The sequence below is a fragment of the Balaenoptera borealis genome (genome assembly GCF_965194805.1).
Source record: "Balaenoptera borealis genome assembly, chromosome: 19".
Classification (NCBI taxonomy): domain Eukaryota; kingdom Metazoa; phylum Chordata; class Mammalia; order Artiodactyla; family Balaenopteridae; genus Balaenoptera; species Balaenoptera borealis.
This window is the reverse complement of record NC_138878.1, coordinates 50,204,916-50,223,858: the sequence shown is the minus strand read 5'-3', so window position 1 is coordinate 50,223,858 and position 18,943 is coordinate 50,204,916. Positions and strand designations below refer to the sequence as shown.

Genomic DNA, 18,943 nt, shown 5'->3' with positions numbered 1-18,943 from the left:
AGTTGTAAAAATCCCACAACTGATACAATGTAACACGTTAGGACAGAAGGGCAACAAATGTTTAAGTGCCAACTACGTGTGATAATTGCATGAGCCCAAGAAACAAAAGTTTCCCCATCAAATTACAAGGAATGCCATCTTAAATGTTTGAAAAGGGAAATGGGAGCGTGTGCTTTTTTTCTCCATTGCTTAGAAGAACCAGCACGTACTGGGCATCCCGGGACGCTGCAGGGCACATTATTCAGCTCACCTCCGCACCCCAATCTACACCACCGGAGTCCCCGCCAGACGCTGAGGGGCCGGATAAGTTCAGTAACTCGCTCCGGCTCACCTAGGAAGTGGCGTGGCCGCCGAGGCCGGAGACCACCCAGTCCTTCCCTCCGCCCGCATAGCCAAAGCAAGAAGTCGCCCGAGAAGGCGCCCCGCCCTCGACAAACTTGCTCTCTCCCAAGCTGCCGCCCCCAACCCCGCACGTCGGGAGGACAAGGGGGCACCCAGTCCCACACCGGGTCTCCGAAGACGCCGCGAGGGCCGGAGCCGCGCCCCGACCCTGAGCGACGCAGCGGGGTGGCCCGCGGGCTTTCGGTCTTCGCGGCAGATTCAGCCGAACGCCGCCACGCAAGGGCGGAGCGCCACCCGCCCGCCGGACAGTCCGGGGCCACTGACGGAGCCTCGCGCCCGCGCGTCCCCTCGCGCTACCCGCGGCCCGACACGCAACCACAGACCTGCGGCCTCAGCCGTCCTCGCGCGCGGCTCCGGACCCGGAACGAGGGCGGCCGGCCGGCCGGGGGCGCAGAAGGCCGCGGGGGCGGGGCCGCACTACGGCCAGCAACGCGCCGCGGGGACAGCCAGAACCCAGCAGCCGCGGAGCTTTGTGCTGCACCTTGGAAATGGGGGGCTGGGGGGAGTCACCGCCCCGGGGAGGGGGCGCGCCGGGGAGGCTGGGCCGCTGAGGCCGCGCCTATAGGTCCCGGGAGCCGTCCGTCAGCGCGGGCTACCTCCCCCTCCTGGGGCGCCCCGCCCCGTCTCGTGCGGCGCCGGGCGGAAGGAAGCGGCGCACTTCCGGCTGCCAGGCTGTGCTGTCGGCTGAGTTCCGCTGCGTCCAGTCGCTCCCGGCACCCCTTGAAGAGCACTGGACCTCCGCCACCGACCGAGGAGCCCTAGGCCACCTTCGCCCATGCAGACTCCCGCCACCCCCAGGCCAGAGCTAGCGGCGCTGCTCGGGGGAAGAGGGCCGGGATGCGAGTAAGGGTGGCATCAGGTCGGACCGCGGGGTGGCGGCACCACTTCGGCCCCCGGATGGGGAGGGTGAGACGGGCCGGGGGCCGCGAAAAACTCTTTCTTGCGCCGGTGCCCTCCTGTCTCTTGTGCTGGTGGATGTGGAGGGGTCAGTAAGGGCCCGATTGACGGAAGCAGTCCGATCACTCGGACATCTCCCAGCTTCCCGCGTTGCCAAGGCCTGGCGCGCCCCCTTCTCGGGTCTTGGCAACACCCCCAGGCCCCAACTGCCGGTGATCTGTGTTTGGAAGTCTTTTACCGACTGCCAGTGAGAGTACCTACAGAGGTACTTTCGCATCTCCAAAGACGCGCCTCTTTTTGGCGAGGGGGGCAGGGCGCGCTGTCTTCTTCACAATTTTGTGTAGAATACGTTTGTCTTCTTAGTCTCCTGTGTTACTCCGTCTCCAAACTAGAGTGTAAGCCTTTTCTGAGGGCAGTTGCTGTGTTGTATATGTGGATATCTTTCTTAATCACACTGCGATGAACAGTAGGTAAAGCTTTTTGTCAGCAGATTCTCAGAGCACATGTTAACTGATTTTTATTAAGGAATGGTCCTCTGGGTCTTCCACCTGTGAAGAGGACTGCCCATCTGTCTAATTCCAGGAATTACTTCAGCCAGGTGCCTTTCCTTGTTACCCCTGTTTGATATTTTCCTCCTCCTTTGTGTGTCTGTTGCTGTTAATAACAAACACACATTCTGTGCCAATGGGTTGAGGTATCTGCTGGTGGTTTTAATAAAAATAAATGTCAGCTGTTTTTTCAGATGGCATTTGTCATGTTTAACATGATTGTTGGTGTCTTTTTTTCATGTTATGGACTTGAGAACAGGGACTGTATGGTTATAATCTTTCTCTTTCACCTTAAGATGCCTTACATAAAATACATTTGTGTGTTTAATAAATACATATGTGAATTGATTCCTCCTTAAGTAGAATTCCCCCTCTCTTCCCCACCTTATTATATAGGGTTTTTTCTTAAATTGTCTCGCTCACTGGGGAAAAAAATGAGTCTGTTGTGAAACATGCATCCCTTGAGAAAAGGAAATAGTACTTGTTAGCAGCTGCTTGTTTTCATATGAAATGGCTTTACTAAGCAAAATAAAGCTTTGCGAGAAATAGACATCCACTGCTGAGGGTAAGTCTTGGTAATAAATAAGTTAATTAAGAATGAATCCCTTCTGATACAGCAACCATGGGGGTGATGGGTAATGAGAGGAAGACCTTTGCCCCCATTGAGCTCTGGTCATGGGCTGTGACTGCAGAGGTCTACAGGAATACTTGTTTGCATTGTGTTTTGAAACCCAATGGGATCTGGCTTTTCCTCTGTTGGGGCCAGCAATAGTTACGTTGTGCTGGAACAGTTCAGCTCAGAAGTATGGCCTGGAAACCTGTGGCATCACTATCAACATCATCAGGGAGCTTGTTGGAAATTATCAGGTTCTACTCACACCTACCGAATCATAATCTGTAGGGGTCAGGGACCAATAATTTGTTTTAAGAAGTTCTCCATGTGAGTCTGTGTTCAGCAAAGTTTGAAAGCCATAGTAGGACCTTGCTACTCAAAATATTGTCTGTGGCCCAGCAGTGCTGGCATCACCTAGGACCTTAGAAATGCTGGCTCTCCGGCTCTCCCCAAGGCCTACTGAATCAGAATCTGCATTTTAATATAATCTCCAGGTTATTTGTATGTACGTCACACTTTGAGAAGCACTGCACTAGAAGTCATTAATGTCTTCTTATGGGAAGTCACATCCTTCCCATAAAAGCATCTTGCGTTGGACCAAGGGAGAGAGCTCTCCTTCTCCATTGGCTTTTTCCTGTCTGATGTATGATGTTTGTTCAGTTTTAAATAGTTTGGTTTAGTAGTGTGAACGCTCTGGTTCACTCCTGTCTTCTGTGGTAATAGACTCTCCCAGTATTCCTCCTCTGTCTACCTTTCTGGCATTCCTTTTCAGTCTCATGTAAACTCCTCTTCCTCTCTGGCTCATGGCTCCAATTTCCAGTGATATTCTGATGACTCATAAGTTTTTATGTCCAGGCATAGCTCCTGACAGCCAGGTCCCATATGTCTAGTGCCTATTGGAAATTTCCATGTGTGCAGAGCGCTCAAACTCAACTCGTTAAAAATTAAACTTTTTCTAATCCCCAAACCTACGTTTCATCCCATGTGCCCCCTTTTCCTAATTGCTGTCAATAACTTAGGAGCCAAACTTGATTCCTCCCTATTGTGTAACCCATATATCCAGTCAAACCTTGAGTCCCATTGGGTTTATTCCTAAATATCTCAGAACTTGCCCAACTTTTCCCCATCTCCATTGCCACTACTGTAATCCAAGGCACCATTTTTTTGTCTGGATCATTTCAATAGTCTGCTAACCGATTGCCTTACCTCCATTCCTGCCCTCTGGCCTTGTCTACTCAGTCCACCCTCCATATAAAAAACATACTGATCTTACTAAGATACAAGTCTTTTGGTGGCTTACTGGCTTTGTATAAAAAGCTCCTTAAGAAGCTTGAAAGTACTGCTGAGTCAGGCTCCATTCACCTCTCCAGCCTCATCCCTACTTCCTATTCATAAATTTCAAAGTTTTTATAAGTGCCTGACTTAACTACTATTCAGCCTTTAAATTTCAGCTTAAATGATCCTTGCTGCTTGATATTTATACACTCCCCTCTCACTGAATCACAGCTGTTCTGTGTGATGCATAGGATACGGTGGAAGTGACCTTGTGGGACTTCTGAGGCCAGGTCATAAAGACATCCTGGTTTTAGCCTTATCCTCTCTTGGACTGCGCACTTATGGGGGATGCCAGCCACCATGTTGTGAGGACACTCAAACATCGTGTAGAGAAGGCCTCATGGGCGGCACCTGGCCTCTGGCCAGCAACCAGCCTGCCACGTGAGTGAGCCACCTAGGAGGAAGATCTGCCAGCTCCGTGTCATCCATGCCACTCCCAAATATCTCATGCACAGATACGATAATAATAAGTGTTTATGTTTGTTTTAAAGCCACTAAGTTTAGGGGTAATCTTGTTACACAATGATGGGTATTCAATATAGTAGTCATCCTCTGTATGGATGTATCATAATTTATTTAATGTTCTCCTCTAATTGGACGTTTAGATTTTTTCTAGCTTTACCCTATTACAAGCAATGCATAGAGAATATCCTTATGTTTATGTAATTCTTTAGGATATATTTCTAGAAATAGAATTGCTAGAATTTAAGATAAACATTGGCAAACTACATTACAAAAGGTTAAAAATTGTATTACTTTACACCTCCACCAATGTGCATTACGGGGCTTATTTCTCCATGTCCTTGCCAACAATGGATATTTTTCATCTTTGCCAATCTTAGGCGACAAATGATATATCATTTTAAATGTATTAGTGAGGTGGAGATGTATCAGGACATTATTGGCTGTTTGTATTTCTTTTTCTGTGATTTATGTTTTCATGTTCTTTGGCCAGTCATTGATTTAATCTTTATATAAAGGGATTAGTTATAGATTATGGATTTCAACATTTTTTTTTTGGCCGCACCACGTGGCATGTGGGATCTTAGTTCCCTGACCAGTGATCGAACCCGCGCTCCTTGCAATGGAAGCGCGGAGTCTTAACCATTGGACCGCCACGGAAGTCCCTGATTAACTTTCTGTTGTATACCTTGCAGATATTTTCTCAGTGTTGTGTACTTCATATGGTGTGTTTCGCTTTGCATTGGTTTTCCATTTTATGTTATCAAATCTATCATCTTCCCTTTATAGCTTCTGGGTTCTTCCAACATACTTAGGAAAACCTTTACCATCCCAAGATTGTAAAATTTTAAAAATACTTTTTCCTAGTTTTAAAAGATATTGCATCTTTTTAATATGAAGAGAGAGATCTGACAATTTTTTTTTCTAATTGGAGAATCAGTTGTTTCACCATCATTCTTACCTTACTGATTTGAATTATCTGTATCACATACTAATTCCAGTACGTATGTGGCCTATTTGTAAACTCATTATTGTGTTTAAATGATTTTTAAAAAGAACTAGTTTGCAGCAGTTCTACATACTGTATTTCTTTTAAACACATGTTCTGGCAAGTTTTGCATATTTTCTTGCTCATATAAACTTTATAATCTTTTACCAGTTTCCAAGAAAGAATCCATGGAGATTGTTTTACTGGAATTGTTTAAAAGGTAAAGAAGTCTTTGAGAGAAATGAGATCTTTACAATACTGAGTATTCTTTTACAGAAACACATATTCAGTTGAAGACAGTTTGGCCCACTTACACATATTTTCGCAACAATAGTTTCATGCAATTCTTATTTTGCCACCTTGTCCACAGGGTTGGTTTTTCAAGTGTCTTAATAAAAGTCAGAGCAGCGGTCCCCAAACTTTTTTATCTCACAACTTCATCAATCAAAAATTTTTGTCCTCTCCGTGTGTGAACGTGTGCACGTATATGTGTGTGTATACATACATATATATACACATTATGTATTGCAATATATGGAAATCCTAATATGTTCTTCCTATATCCCATGGGTTGTTTTATACACTCGTGTATGACCCATGTCAGAGAGCTCAGAGATCAGCTGTGTCTACGGCATTCTTTCGAGCCTAGTTTGGCACTCTTGGTCTTAGGCAATCCATGCTGAGTCCTGGAGATCAGCTTTCTCAGTGCTCACAGATCATTCCAGAGTTGCACAGGAATCAACATTACACCTGAGTCCTTCCCCGTCCCCGCCCCCCCAACACCCTGCCTTTAAAATACTTGCCTCCTTCCCTGGGAGATTCTTAAGAAAAGGTATTATGTAATATGTTAGTTACTTTTTCTGTCTTCCTTTGTCAACTTTGTATTAACTAGATTTGTAATAGTTTAGAAGAATGAAATTTATAGGCAGATTAGCATAGGTGCATAATTATCCAAGGACTCTATTAAATAAAGTTAACAAAATATTTAAACATTGTCAGTGTTGGTTCATTTTCTTCAACACCTGCTACTCTTCTTCTCTCTACTTGTCTGCTGTTTCCACCTACGCCTTTCTTTTCCATTTCCATGGTTAGAATAACTATTGTATGTTTTTGAATAAGGACATGAATAGTCAGGTTATCCAATTAAAGCAGATGATGGTGCTTTATCACATAATAAGCTTTTGGCAAAGTGTGATCATTCCTAGAAGTTGGCTCTTCTAGTCCACAAACCAGTGGCCTTGGCTGGTCTTTCCAGTTTGTTCCCTTGGACTGTTCTAATGTCATTCCCTGCAAAACAGGTATACATACAACAGGTGTCTAAAAACCCTAGAAATAGACATTTCCTACTAACAGATGCCGAGGTATACTGTCTGACTTGGGATTTTTTTTCTGTTTTTTGTAGGACGAAGTAGGACTTTCAGCCAGAAATGTATGTGTTTCTAATACCCTCAAATTCAGACATTTTATCATGCCTTAAATTATGGCTGATCTAGCACTGGGTTGGATTTTCACTAACACTTACCACGTGCTGTCCCCAAATCTTCCTGAGTCCACTCATGGATGTTGATAAACTAGCCTGAAGGACTTATGCTTAGGAATTCACAGGCTTGATTGCATCTCACCAGGCCTGAAAGCTGCTAGGACTCAAAGGACCCCAATAGTTGTGTGGAGATTGGAGTAGGTAGGCTCTGTCCTTTTGTGCTCCCCATATGATGGAGGAACGAATACAGCTACCTCAGAGGTTTTTAATCAGTCTCTTGATGGCTTTAAATTTTTTTCAGTCAAGATACCAGGAAACAAAGTTTGTTTCCTCTCACAGCTGTCACCAACCAGTTCATTTATAGGAGCATACATTCTCCGTGGTGATATTACCCCCTCCGCCCACAATAGGGAGAAAATTGGCTCTTGGGGGTTGAAAAAAACCTTATTCTTTTAATGTATAAAGTGTAGATATACAGTATATCTAAGGTATTCAAATTTCATGGAGGGGGGTGATCAGGAAAAAAAAGTCTAAAAAAAAGTTCCTTAGGGACGTGATAATGAAAAAAAGGTTGAAACGCTGATACAGATTAAGTTTTGGTGGTTGGAACACCGGCCAAATTCTAGAGGTTAACTTTTGTATTTTCACTATGCATAAGTGTATGTGTGTGTGTGTTGGGGGCGTGGGGGGAGACTGGAAATAATGTTAAGTTACATCAGTGGATAGTGGTTAAACGCAAATGCTGGTTTGGATTTTATCTTTGCCCCTTCTGCTGTTTTCCTACCTGGTCATATGTCTCCTCGGTGCAACTAGGAGAGCTACATCCCAGGCCCACAGGACAGCACCCCATATGAAGAGGTTGGCTTTAGGGCTGGACTGCAGGTATGCTTCAGAATTAGGATTGCTCTGCACCTGAGTCCTGCAGGTGAAACAGTCCTTGTGAGATGGTTAGAAGACTGAGTTCCATGTGAGAGCTTTGCATGGTCTGAGCCAGGCCATTTCTCACCGTTTCCGAGAACTGTTACCTTTCCCTAATGGTCCAGTGCATGGCACTCAATCCTGTATAGTTAGCGGCTGATTATACTGAGCGTATACAACTTGAAATACCATTCTCTTTCCTTGGGCCTAAGTTTTGCCAGTGCTGCCCGCTTATCAGCTGATTTAGGGAAAGGGCCATTTTCACATAGTCCTTAATGGCGGTTTATAGGTGTGAGAGAATGATTATATGAACTTAATGTGATGGTAACAGGGTAATGTTCTGACACTTTCTCCCAGGCTGTTGTCTTTTAAGACGTGACATGAATTGTATACAATATTCTAGGTACCAGTTTTGTCTTTTTTGGGTATATTTTAAGAGATATGATATTTTGTTGTGAGTATCCTTCCTCAAAACACAAAGCAGTATGGCTCTTAGAGTCCTTTCCAAGGCTAACAGGTAGCTTTGATACCATGATTTATAAGGGCGTTTAATGCGTCCCTGCCCCCAGCTCACACAGTGAGTGCTCAAACCATGATAGGAACCACTGTTTGAGCTCACAGATGGCCAGGCCCTTTATACACATGGTTGCTGATCTTCACAACAACCCTACAAGGTTTAAGTATTACCATCTGTTTTACTGATGAAGAAACTGAGGCTCAAAAAAAGGTTGAATGCCTTACTCAAGGTCACATGGCTTTGAACCAACACCATCCAGAAGCGTCAGAACTCAACTAGGTATCTTATAGACGATCTTCTCATTTAGTCCACATAACTCTCTGAGGTTGGTATTATAAAATCAATTTCACATTTCAGAAAATAGAAGACATAACTGAACTTACAAGAGGTTCAAAGAGGTAAAGCCAAACTATATTCCAAACCAGCTGAGGTAGCAAAATACCCACTCAGTGTGCAGCTGGCAGGCCGTCCACCACCCACGTCCTCCCCTTGCTTCAGATGGGACACAGTGACCGCTTTCCCATTAGGAAGATCCACACTTACTTTTTTCCTGTGATTACAAAGTGAGTTTTAACAAGTGTCACGTAGTACACTGGAGCCTCTTTATCAGCATTTGCACACGGAGCACAGGGGTGCTCCAGCTGGGCAGATTCTGAAGAGCCTCATTTTAGAGTTTTTTAACCTACAGGGTGATACCCTGCATGGATTCCAATCTCAGCATTATGGAAAGGCACGACCTCACCAATTGTATTCTCATACTTCATATGGAGAAGGGCTTGGAAAATGAAGATAACTTGGAAACTGCTGGTTTCCTACAATTATTTAATTATTTCAGCATAACTATTTTTTGTAGAATGTGAGCTGTAGAGGATCAGAAATACAGCTTATGGTCTGAACCGTATCCTGCTGTACTTTTTCTCATTAGCCTGAAATAGAATTTTCTAACACCTTTTGTGGTTGGAAATACTAAATTTAAATGGATTGCAGATACAAACAAAAAAGAACAAGATGTAGATTGATGTGTCTATTTCAGTAAAATGCAGCCACATTATTGCTGAAGTATGGATACTAAAATTAATAAAATGACAAGTAGAAAAAACCCAGAAATCTGGAGATGTGCACTAAGCCTTTAAATAACATTAGGTACTAATAAAAGACCTGAAAAATGAATAACTTGTTTTATTTTGTTGAGGGTCTCTTCAGGTCATAATTTTCTATTGTGTACATATTTAAGAAGACATACTTTATTAATAACTCAAAAAACATTTTACAATTACTGATACCAGTGGCAATGGCATGGATAATTATTCTTAATTTTTCCTTTTAACAGAGGATAAAGCTGAGAAATAGAAAGATAAAATAGTTGGGTCTATTTTATCAGCTCATGGTCAAGGATTCATTATTTTCTGATTTGTGTAAATAAAACTCCATCCACCTAACACATCATGTCCTTTTCAAACAAAGGCCCCATCTACCTCAGTGTTATCATGGAAGTATCTGTCTTACATTCAGTTTTGCAAACTGTTCCCGAATGGTGCCTTTACTCTCTGGATTAAGTGACACAACTGGTGTAAACGTGGTTGAGTTAGGAAACAAAACACCACCAATATCTTATGATTTTGTTCTATAATGGTAAGAATTTATATTAGATGCCTAAAATTAAACTTTTAATTCAAAGGAAGATCTACTAGAATCAACTTTCGTAAGGCAAACAATTTAAACAGGAATTACTCATACTGGGAAAAAAAAATTAATAGATAAAAACCAAGTATGTCATAATCTTACAAACACTTTATGGTCTAAATGAGAAAACTGGATGCAGTATATTAATGTACCACCAGAAAAATGAGGTCTACAGTCCCCCAACACAACACACAAACTAGATTTTGCTGCACATCTAGGACTCTGGAAATGGTTTAAGCATCTTACAGTCATTTGGATTCTAAGATATAAACCAAAACATACTATCTATTGTATGGCACCAATTAAAAACAGAAACTCCTCTGAGAATTTATAGGGCCAAAAATGTTCATTTTACATCTTTGCTGCTTGATTCGGAAGAATCTACGTAGGCGAATACTGTGACTTTTTCTTAATCTGCCAATTTAGTCAACAGTTCTACATCAAAGCCAACTACAACCGCCACCCAACCCCAGAATCTGGTTTTAGAGTCAGACAAGTTATTCATTATAAAGAGGTGTGTCTAAGACTCTTCTTTATATCCTGGATTATGCAAGTCAATGGTCACCGCAGTTGAGTGGATTAGCTGCCACGGTTACCTCCCACTGCAGTTAGATATGCCGGTGGCATGACCACATCACAGAAAGGGTGAAGCAGAGAGGGTACCATCAGCACCATAAGGTTGTCAGGAGGAAAACAATACTTTTTAAAAGCGGCATTATTTATTATTTAATTATGTTGTTATTTTCAACAAATTGTGTTTGGCTTTAAGTAGTGGAGATGATAAAATAGTTAGGTTGAAGTCATAAATTATGGGTAGGGCTGTAGAAGATAAGGAGACGAAATAATATATTTATAAAATAATGCTATATAAAGCTTTCTTTATAAGCTTTTTTTTTCCTGGGAACTTTAGAGCACAGATCATACCATTGTTCTAGGTCACAGGTCAGCAAACTCGATCAAACGATTTACTATTAAGCAGATGGTAAATAATTTGGGCTTTGTGGTGCATACAGTCTTTGTAACAACTACTCAGTGCTGCTGTTGTACCTCAAAAATAGCCATATACAGTATGTAAATGACTGGGTGTGGCTGTGTTCCAATAAAACTATTTACAAAAATGGATGGCAGGCCAGATTTGAAACAAGGGCTGTCAGTTTACTAATCCTTCTATACCACCACTGTCCAACAGAAATACGATGTGAGCCACATATGCAATTTAAAATTTTATAGTAGCTACATAGAAAAACAGGTGAAATTAATTTTAATATTATTTAACCCAAAATATCCCTAATATCATTTCAACAAGTAATCAATATAAAAAACAATGAGATACTTTTTAAAAAAACGATGTCTTCAGAACTGTTGTATATTATACACTTAGCATCCTAGTCATATTACAAGTGCTCAATAGCCACGTGTGGCTGGTGGCTACCAAACTGCACATGTTCTGGATCTTTCGTGCTGAGATTTCTACAACTATCCGGAGGTTAGTGACAGTGTTGGGATTTGGCTCTTAAAAGATAGGACATAATTATGTTGCCCCTGGGGAGATAGGACAAGGGATTAAAGCTTTTGGGGAGAAATATTTGGCCTCAGACACTTGCAGCCGAGGTAGCCCAGGATTCTAGGGCACAAATGTGTAACTAGACCAATGATACAGTCAGATGATGTTAGCTTCACTTGCCAATGCAACGGATCAATGCAAGTGCAAAATGCTAACTGCCGTTAAGAGAGCTACTTTAGCACTTTGACTACATCAGAATTTAAAGCGTATAAGGATGTGATTTGGAAGATAAAGTGAAGAACTGTGTAGCAAGGAAAAAAACTACAAAATTAGATTGAATTAAAAAAATTTTTAAAAATTTATTTATTTTTGACTGCGTTGGGTCTTCATTGCTGTGCGTGGGCTTTCTCCAGTTGCAGTGAGCGGGGGCTACGCTTCGTTGTGGTTTGTGGGCTTCTCATTGCAGTGGCTTCTCTTGCTGTGGAGCACAGGCGCTCTAGGCACGAGCTCAGTAGTTGTGGCTCGTTGGCTCTAGAGCGCAGGTTCAGTAGTTGTGGCACATGGGCTTAGTTGCTCTGAGGCATGTGGGATCTTCCCGGACCAGGGGTTGAACCCGTGTCCCCTGCATTGGCAGGTGGATTCATAACCACTGTGCCACCAGGGGAGTTCCTAGATTGAATTTTTAAAAAGATTAAAACAATCTAAATGCTTTTTCAATTACCTTTGTGTAACACAGTTTAATGCTAGTCATCAATAGTTTAACATGTTACCAAAGGGTAATCATAAGCCTTAGTTTAAGCCGGGGGAAGTTCTTCATTATTTAAATCCAAATTTCTAAGTGATTAAATCAACATTTCCAAAATAAGAATGGATATAACTTTTTGTTAATAAAACTTAGAGGCAAGTGTTTTTAACAAAAAATTTATTACCAAAATACAATATTAAAGTCAATACATGACAAACTTCTGTAAAGCAAAATAAATTATTCTAACATTGTACAGTATTTCCAAAGGTAGTTAAAGAAGCGCTAAGACCTTGCTTCACTGTTTGTTGAACAGATAAACTGTTCTACCATGAAAACAATCCTAGAGTTTTAGGCGTTAAGGCATGCAGCTTGATGTGCAGGATAATTTTACAAAATGCAAATCATCCTATTTTAATAAGATACAGTGTCAGAATTAACTGTAGTCTTTACATGTCAGTGTTCCAGAAATTTTTAGACTTTGGCTATAGAAGCAATGCCATAGTGTTACACAATACTTATTTCTTAAAAAAATACATGTATTCATGTCCATGAATATCAAACTCAAATCTCTATTAAATATATTTTATAGAATATTACTTAGAGCACCTTGCTGTACAATAAAAAAAGATTAAATAAGTGTCTATGAAAACTAAAAATATAATAAGTCTCAAAAGAGAAGCCTGCTTGTCTTTGTCAAGCCAAGTACACTGCAGGAAGATACAATGTAAACATAGGTGCCCACCATTTGCTTTGTGAGAAAAGACAAAGAAAATAATAACAAAGCCACTGATAGCTACCTCAAATAGATGAAAGATCTAGAATAAAGGCTTCCATCAGTGTCACTACACTGCACTGGCTGGACACAGAACTTGAAGTCTACAGGTCACCTGGAATACAGGCATGGTACTGTTAGAACACTGGGGATACCGACCACATTCTGGATTATTAGAGAAAGAGAGAAAATGATAGAGCCCTGAAAAAGTATTATTTATAATGATCAGAATGCATCATCTTCCCCCTCCCCACCTTTGCCTTATCCAGTAAGTGTTTTAGAAACTATTTTCACTGTCAAATCTTAGAATTTTAAGTGTTCAGAGTGGAAAACAAATACTGAGCTTTACATGGCAAAAGATCTAGTACCAGTAAATGTTATTTCTATAAAGGGAATTCCTGTTGATTTTTAAAATATATATTCTATAATTAAAATTGCATATTTAGTCTTCATCATATTCAATTGTTCTTAGTGGGGAGGGTTAACTTAAGGCTTGCCACAAAACCATAATGGGAAGGTACACAACATCCTTGGTATATAGTTCCTCCTATAGGCCAAGAGAAAGCTTTTGAAGATATTTTAGGCTGGAAGCAGATGAATATTTAAAGACTTTTGAACTTCTGGGTTAATTTTTTCCCATGAGCTAGGGAAATTTTAAATTCATGATTCCAAATGGAAAATTTAAGTAACAATCAATGGAAGTAGTTTAAGGAAATGAAGAAAGTTAATTTAAAAATACACTGTTGAAATTTTGGGAATGTTTTTTGGTTATTAGTATTTTCCAAATGATTATATAAAATTAAAGCCAAGGAAAATTTATAAAACAAAAACTCTTCTAAGGTTGTTAATTTTCAGAATAATAGATTTTTATAAAGAAACATTGAGTCAGAGCTACCAGTAATGAAAAAACTAAGTGGGAACAATATAGTAATAATGGAACCATTTAAAATATTTTAGTTTATTTTTGAATTTGAAATGAAATACAACTGTGTTTTAATTCTGAAAACAGGAGAAAATGAGAAAACCCACTGCATGTGGATTTGGGGGATATAGTTTAGTATATATGAATCCATTTTCTCTTTTAAAAACCAGATATCAGAAATGCATTAACTTTCACAAATAAACTAAAGCTACGTAAATTAAAGAGTTGCAAACTTACAATCAACTCTGTTTGTTCATATATCATCATCAAATTAGATTTTAAAAAGCAAATCAAAAAAAAACACACAAAAAAACCCCACGTAAATCAGACAGTATTTCAGGTTACTTGGCCCCACTTAAATAGTTCCTAATGCTATCTGAAAAATGTTAATTCATTCGATTCATACCTGGACTTTGGGAAGAGAATTCTTTCCTAAAATGTGTCTACAGAGTATCCTATTCAAGAAATTCTGTTTTCGATGTTTTCTAAGCTTTATGAGAGTCACAGCCTCAGCTCTAGAAGATGTTAGAGTCAAGTTCAGAAAGAGCACCGTGAAGACGGTGCACCGCATGGTGCACCGGCCGCCTTTTGACTTGTAGGCAGAACTGACATTAACAGAACAATGCATACATAAGTGATCACAACTACAAAAGCAAAACCAAAAAACCCCCCATTCTCTTCACTCTTTGAAATGCACTGTAATACAAATGCGTAATTAATGAGAAGATTACATCTATGTGATGGCGAGTTTTAGTTGGCTTCCCATGTGTCCTATTGCACACCAACAAAATACAATTTCCTGGATAGGAGAAACCCAAATAGTTTTTGTTTGTTATTAAACGTTTTATAAACAACCTGAATTTTTACTATATTTTAGCCACATTTGGTTATATCTCTTATGCTAAGAATAACTAAATAAAAAGCTCCAGGAAGTAAAATCTCAATAGTAGTACTCATTTTAAGGGGCTTTTGAATTTCATTCCTCTTCCCACAAATGATTTTTATTTAACAGTTCAAACTACTTCCAAGGTCTGATGAGCAAATGCAATTTTTCCTACTTTGTTGTTTTTAGACAACAAGCTTGGTCTAGTTTAGAAGAGTGGATTAGAAGGCCTATGTAACTATTGAGAAGCTGGGGTATTCCATCAACACTCTGAAAAGAACCTCTGAGAAGTGCACTGTGCTCAACCAGTCACCTTTTTTATGAACCTTGAGATTTGGTTTGAGGCTGGTGGGAATTCACCTCTTTCCTCCTTTGCCCACAAGACATTCACTGTAAATTTAAGACAATAATTTACTTTGTAAACGCCTATTTACAATCTAGATTTGGATTTAGAGGTCTCTTTTCTTTTTTTTCTTTCTAAAGAGTAAAGTAATATATCTCAGATTGAGTATATGATTTCTTCCTATCAATCTGGCTAAAGATTTAGGTTGATCATCTCAAAGCCCTGTAATGATCTTTTCTTTCCTTGTTGATACCAGAAAACCCTCAGACACGTGCCTCCCATTTCTCACAAGAGGGTTGTCATTCATGTCAAAATTGAGAATGAAAAATATTAAGCTCTGCTTAAGATTGTGACACTTTCATAACAGTAAGTTTTAGAATAGTTCCTGAAAAGCCCTTTCTTAACTCTTTTGCTTGCATTTCTACACTATAACAAGTTTTAATAATAAATACACTCAAACTAAGAGGTAACAGAGGGTTATTATAAGAGTACATCTTTGCTGCCTCCTCAACCCACTTCTCCTCACTCAAAATGCTTAAATATTATTACCCCTTATCCATTTGGAATTCCTTTTATTACATTACAAATTTTGTTCCAAAGTCACATCTGTCACTTCTTCAAAAATCACACCAACTATTTCTTCTGTGCCTAGTAAGTTACTGGACAGCACAAAGGGCAAACTGGTTTAAAGGATTCCTCTTCTGCTGTTTTCCTCTTCAGATAACTATTCCACCTAATTTGTGTTTAGAGTTGTGTTGTGGTCCTTATTTAGGATGATGTTTACAATTTCACCCTCATGCTCCTTCATATGATCCAAAAGATTTTCTTTGCTGGTAGACTCGAAACCACAAATACAACAACAGAAGAGTAAAACGCAATATTCCACGCCAGGAGGGGCCAGACTGGAGTTTTTTTCTAAACTATATGAGGTATTACTTGTAGGGTTTAGTTTCTCATTCTCATTGGTACCTACGACTTCACTGGGAGCCTGGGAAATCAGCTCTGAGGATGACACCAAATTTTCTGAACTTCCAGTGAGAGAATCGGCTCTTTCTTCACTGCTGTTTAATACAGTCTTTCCGGAGGATTTCCCCTGAACTCTTAAAAACAAAAGAAAACACATCAAACCTTGAGTTGCTTATAATGTAGACTAGCAGATTTAATCCTAACTTTATATATAATGCATATATAATTATAAATAATAACCTATTTATATATAACAGTAAGACCAAATACCTGCCACTTTGTGAAATTGCATCATTAATAGCCTTGTTTACTTGTTCATAGTTATAATTTTGGTCACTGGCATGCTTCCACATATGAGACTTCAAAGAAGGAGGATGGCTGCATACATACCCACACAAAGAGCATCTGAAAGATATGAAGTAAATCAGACGATTCCATATCATTTTTAGTAATTACAATGATTCTGTAACAATTATTAAATTTATTCTCCTGAAGACTTATTAGACATCACATTTCACTGAATCTAAGATGCCACTGATTATAAGAGATATTGATTTCAGAGGCTAAAATGTCCTAGGGTGGATATCTCAGAATCAATGAAACAAAGTATTTTACATTATAAAGAATTTATAAGAATCAGGACAAACATCCCAAATTACTTTAGCTATTACAGTATTTGGAAAGATTTCTAATTTAGTAATAAGAAAAATCTTTGCTCTATATTATTTAACCACACCCACATACACAAATACACAAAATCAATACTCTATACCACTCTATTTCTTAAAAAAGCAGAAAAGAATTAAATAATTTTCAACATGAACTCTGTGCTAACTTACAGATTCACAGAAAATGTAAGTAGTCCTGAAATGCTTCAACAATTTAGATTTCATAAGTAAAACAGATAATTAATAATCTTAAAGTTTCTATTCAAAATAATAATTGTTTCACATAATTGGGTATACTTTGTAAAGTCTGAACTGAATGAAGTAGTTAAAAAAAAATTAACAGACTGGGCTTCCCTGGTGGCGCAGTGGTTGAGAATCCGCCTGCCAATGCAGGGGACACGGGTTCGAGCCCAGGTCTGGGGAGATCCCACATGCCGCGGAGCAACTGGGCCTGTGAGCCACAACTACTGAGCCTGTGCGTCTGGAGCCTGTGCTCCGCAACAAGAGAGGCCGTGATAGTGAGAGGCCCGCGCACCGCGATGAAGAGTGGCCCCCGCTTGCCGCAACTAGAGAAAGCCCTTGCACAGAAACGAAGACCCAACACAGCCAAAAATAAATATAAAAATAAATAAAAGATTACTATTAAAAAAAAAAAAAGAAAAAACCAAGGGAAAAAAAATTAAAAAAAAAAAAATTAACAGACTGTTTTTTACAGCACGTTTAAGGTTTACCCACTCTCTCCCCTGCATACAGTTCCTCCTATTATTAACATCTTGCATCAGTGTGGAATATTTGTTACATCTGATGAAACAATATTGATACATTAACATTAACTAGAGTCTACAGTTTACATTAGGGCTCACTGTGTTGTATAGTTCTATGTATTTTAATAAATGCATTATGCCATGAATCTATCATTATAATATCATGCTGAATAATTTCCCAACCCTAAATATCCTCTGTGCTCCACCTATTCATCTCTCCCTTCCCCCAATCCCTTGGAATCACTGATTCTTTTACTGTCTCCATAGTTTTGCCTTTTCTAGAAAGTCACATAATAGTTGGAATCATACAGTATATAGCCTTTTCAGACTGGTTTCTTTCCCTTTTCCATTTGCATTTAAAGTTCCTCCATGTCTTTTCATGGCTTGAGAGCTCCTTTTTCCCCCTCCTATCACTAAATAATATTCCACTGTATGAATGTACCAGTTTGTTTATCCATTTCTCTACCGAAGGACATCTAGTTGCTTCTAAGTTTTGGCAATTATGAATAAAGCTTCTATTAAACATTTATGTGTGGTTTTCGTGTGAATATAAGTTTTCATCATTTGGGTAAATACCTAAGAGCAGAATTATGTTTATCTTTTTAGGAAACTGAAAACATACTTTTAAAAAGACATTTTTATTAAATACTTAATTACAAACTTAACAAAAATCAGGTAAGTTACCTGAACTCTTCTTCACAACAAGACAGTCAGCAGATGAGTAAAAGAACCACTTTGGGATATGCCAGAGCATTCTGTTCTTTTGTTTGTTTGCTTGTTTTGGTGGGGGTGGGGGGCACACCACGCAGCATGTGGGATCTTAGTTCCCCCACCAGAGATCAAACCTGTGCCCCCTGCAGTGGAAGCATGGAGTCTTAACTGCTGGACGTCACGGAAGTCCCAGAACATTCTGTTCTTAGCAAGGTCTATTCTCAGGAGAAATTATTTAACCAGAGCCTAACCTACTGGAGTTTTATCAGAGCATATCTGACCGGAGGGAAGGAAATACCCAACTCCAGCCCACTCCAGCTATCTTGTCCACCAAGGGTTGGGGAGGGAGGGGACTGCAAGTACAGTTCACAGCCCAGACACAAAGGCTTACTAAAAAACTGACCTAGTTATGGACTACAGAACATTTCCCCTCCCCCCACTTTTAACAACCACATTTCTAAAGGCCTATCTACAGCAGTGCCTTTTACCCAGTACATCATGCCTGACTATCAAGAAAAAATTACAAGACATACTAAAAGGCAAAAACCAAAGTTGAAGAGACAGAGCAAGCAAAGAAACAAGAGTCAGATATAGCAGGATGATGGAATCATCAGACTGGTGATTTAAAACAATTACGATTAATATCCTAAGAGCTCCAATGAATAAAATACACAGCCTGGGAAAACAGATGAGCAATGAAAGCAGAGAGATGGAAATTCTAAGAAAGAACCAAAAAGAAATCAAAGAGATCAGAACCAAAAAGTGATAAAAAATACATAAGAGAAATGAAGAGTGGCTATGATGGGGCCTATTAGTGGACTG

At 39.9% G+C, this 18,943-nt stretch overlaps 2 protein-coding genes across 12 annotated transcripts in view; both read right to left on the bottom strand.

Annotated features, from left to right (window-relative positions):
• DPY19L3 (dpy-19 like C-mannosyltransferase 3) overlaps nucleotides 1-11,574 on the bottom strand; it is an 81,220-nt gene extending 69,646 nt beyond the window's left edge. For all 4 annotated transcript variants that reach the window (XM_082366492.1, XM_082366491.1, XM_082366494.1 and 1 more), the window contains exon 1: nucleotides 726-11,574. The gene's annotated coding sequence lies outside the window, so the exon portion shown is untranslated. The remainder of the gene's footprint in view (nucleotides 1-725) is intronic.
• A 107-nt stretch (nucleotides 11,575-11,681) lies between these two features.
• The window catches only part of ZNF507 (zinc finger protein 507), a 47,669-nt gene continuing 40,407 nt past the window's right edge, over nucleotides 11,682-18,943 (bottom strand). For 2 of the 8 annotated variants that reach the window (XM_082366475.1, XM_082366481.1), the window contains 2 exons: nucleotides 16,249-16,383; nucleotides 13,856-16,112 (listed from right to left, as the gene is read on the bottom strand). In XM_082366475.1, the coding sequence (XP_082222601.1) occupies nucleotides 15,746-16,112; nucleotides 16,249-16,383 (502 nt within the window). In that variant the 3' untranslated portion in view covers nucleotides 13,856-15,745. The other 6 variants (XM_082366478.1, XM_082366479.1, XM_082366476.1 and 3 more) reach the window with 6 other exon arrangements.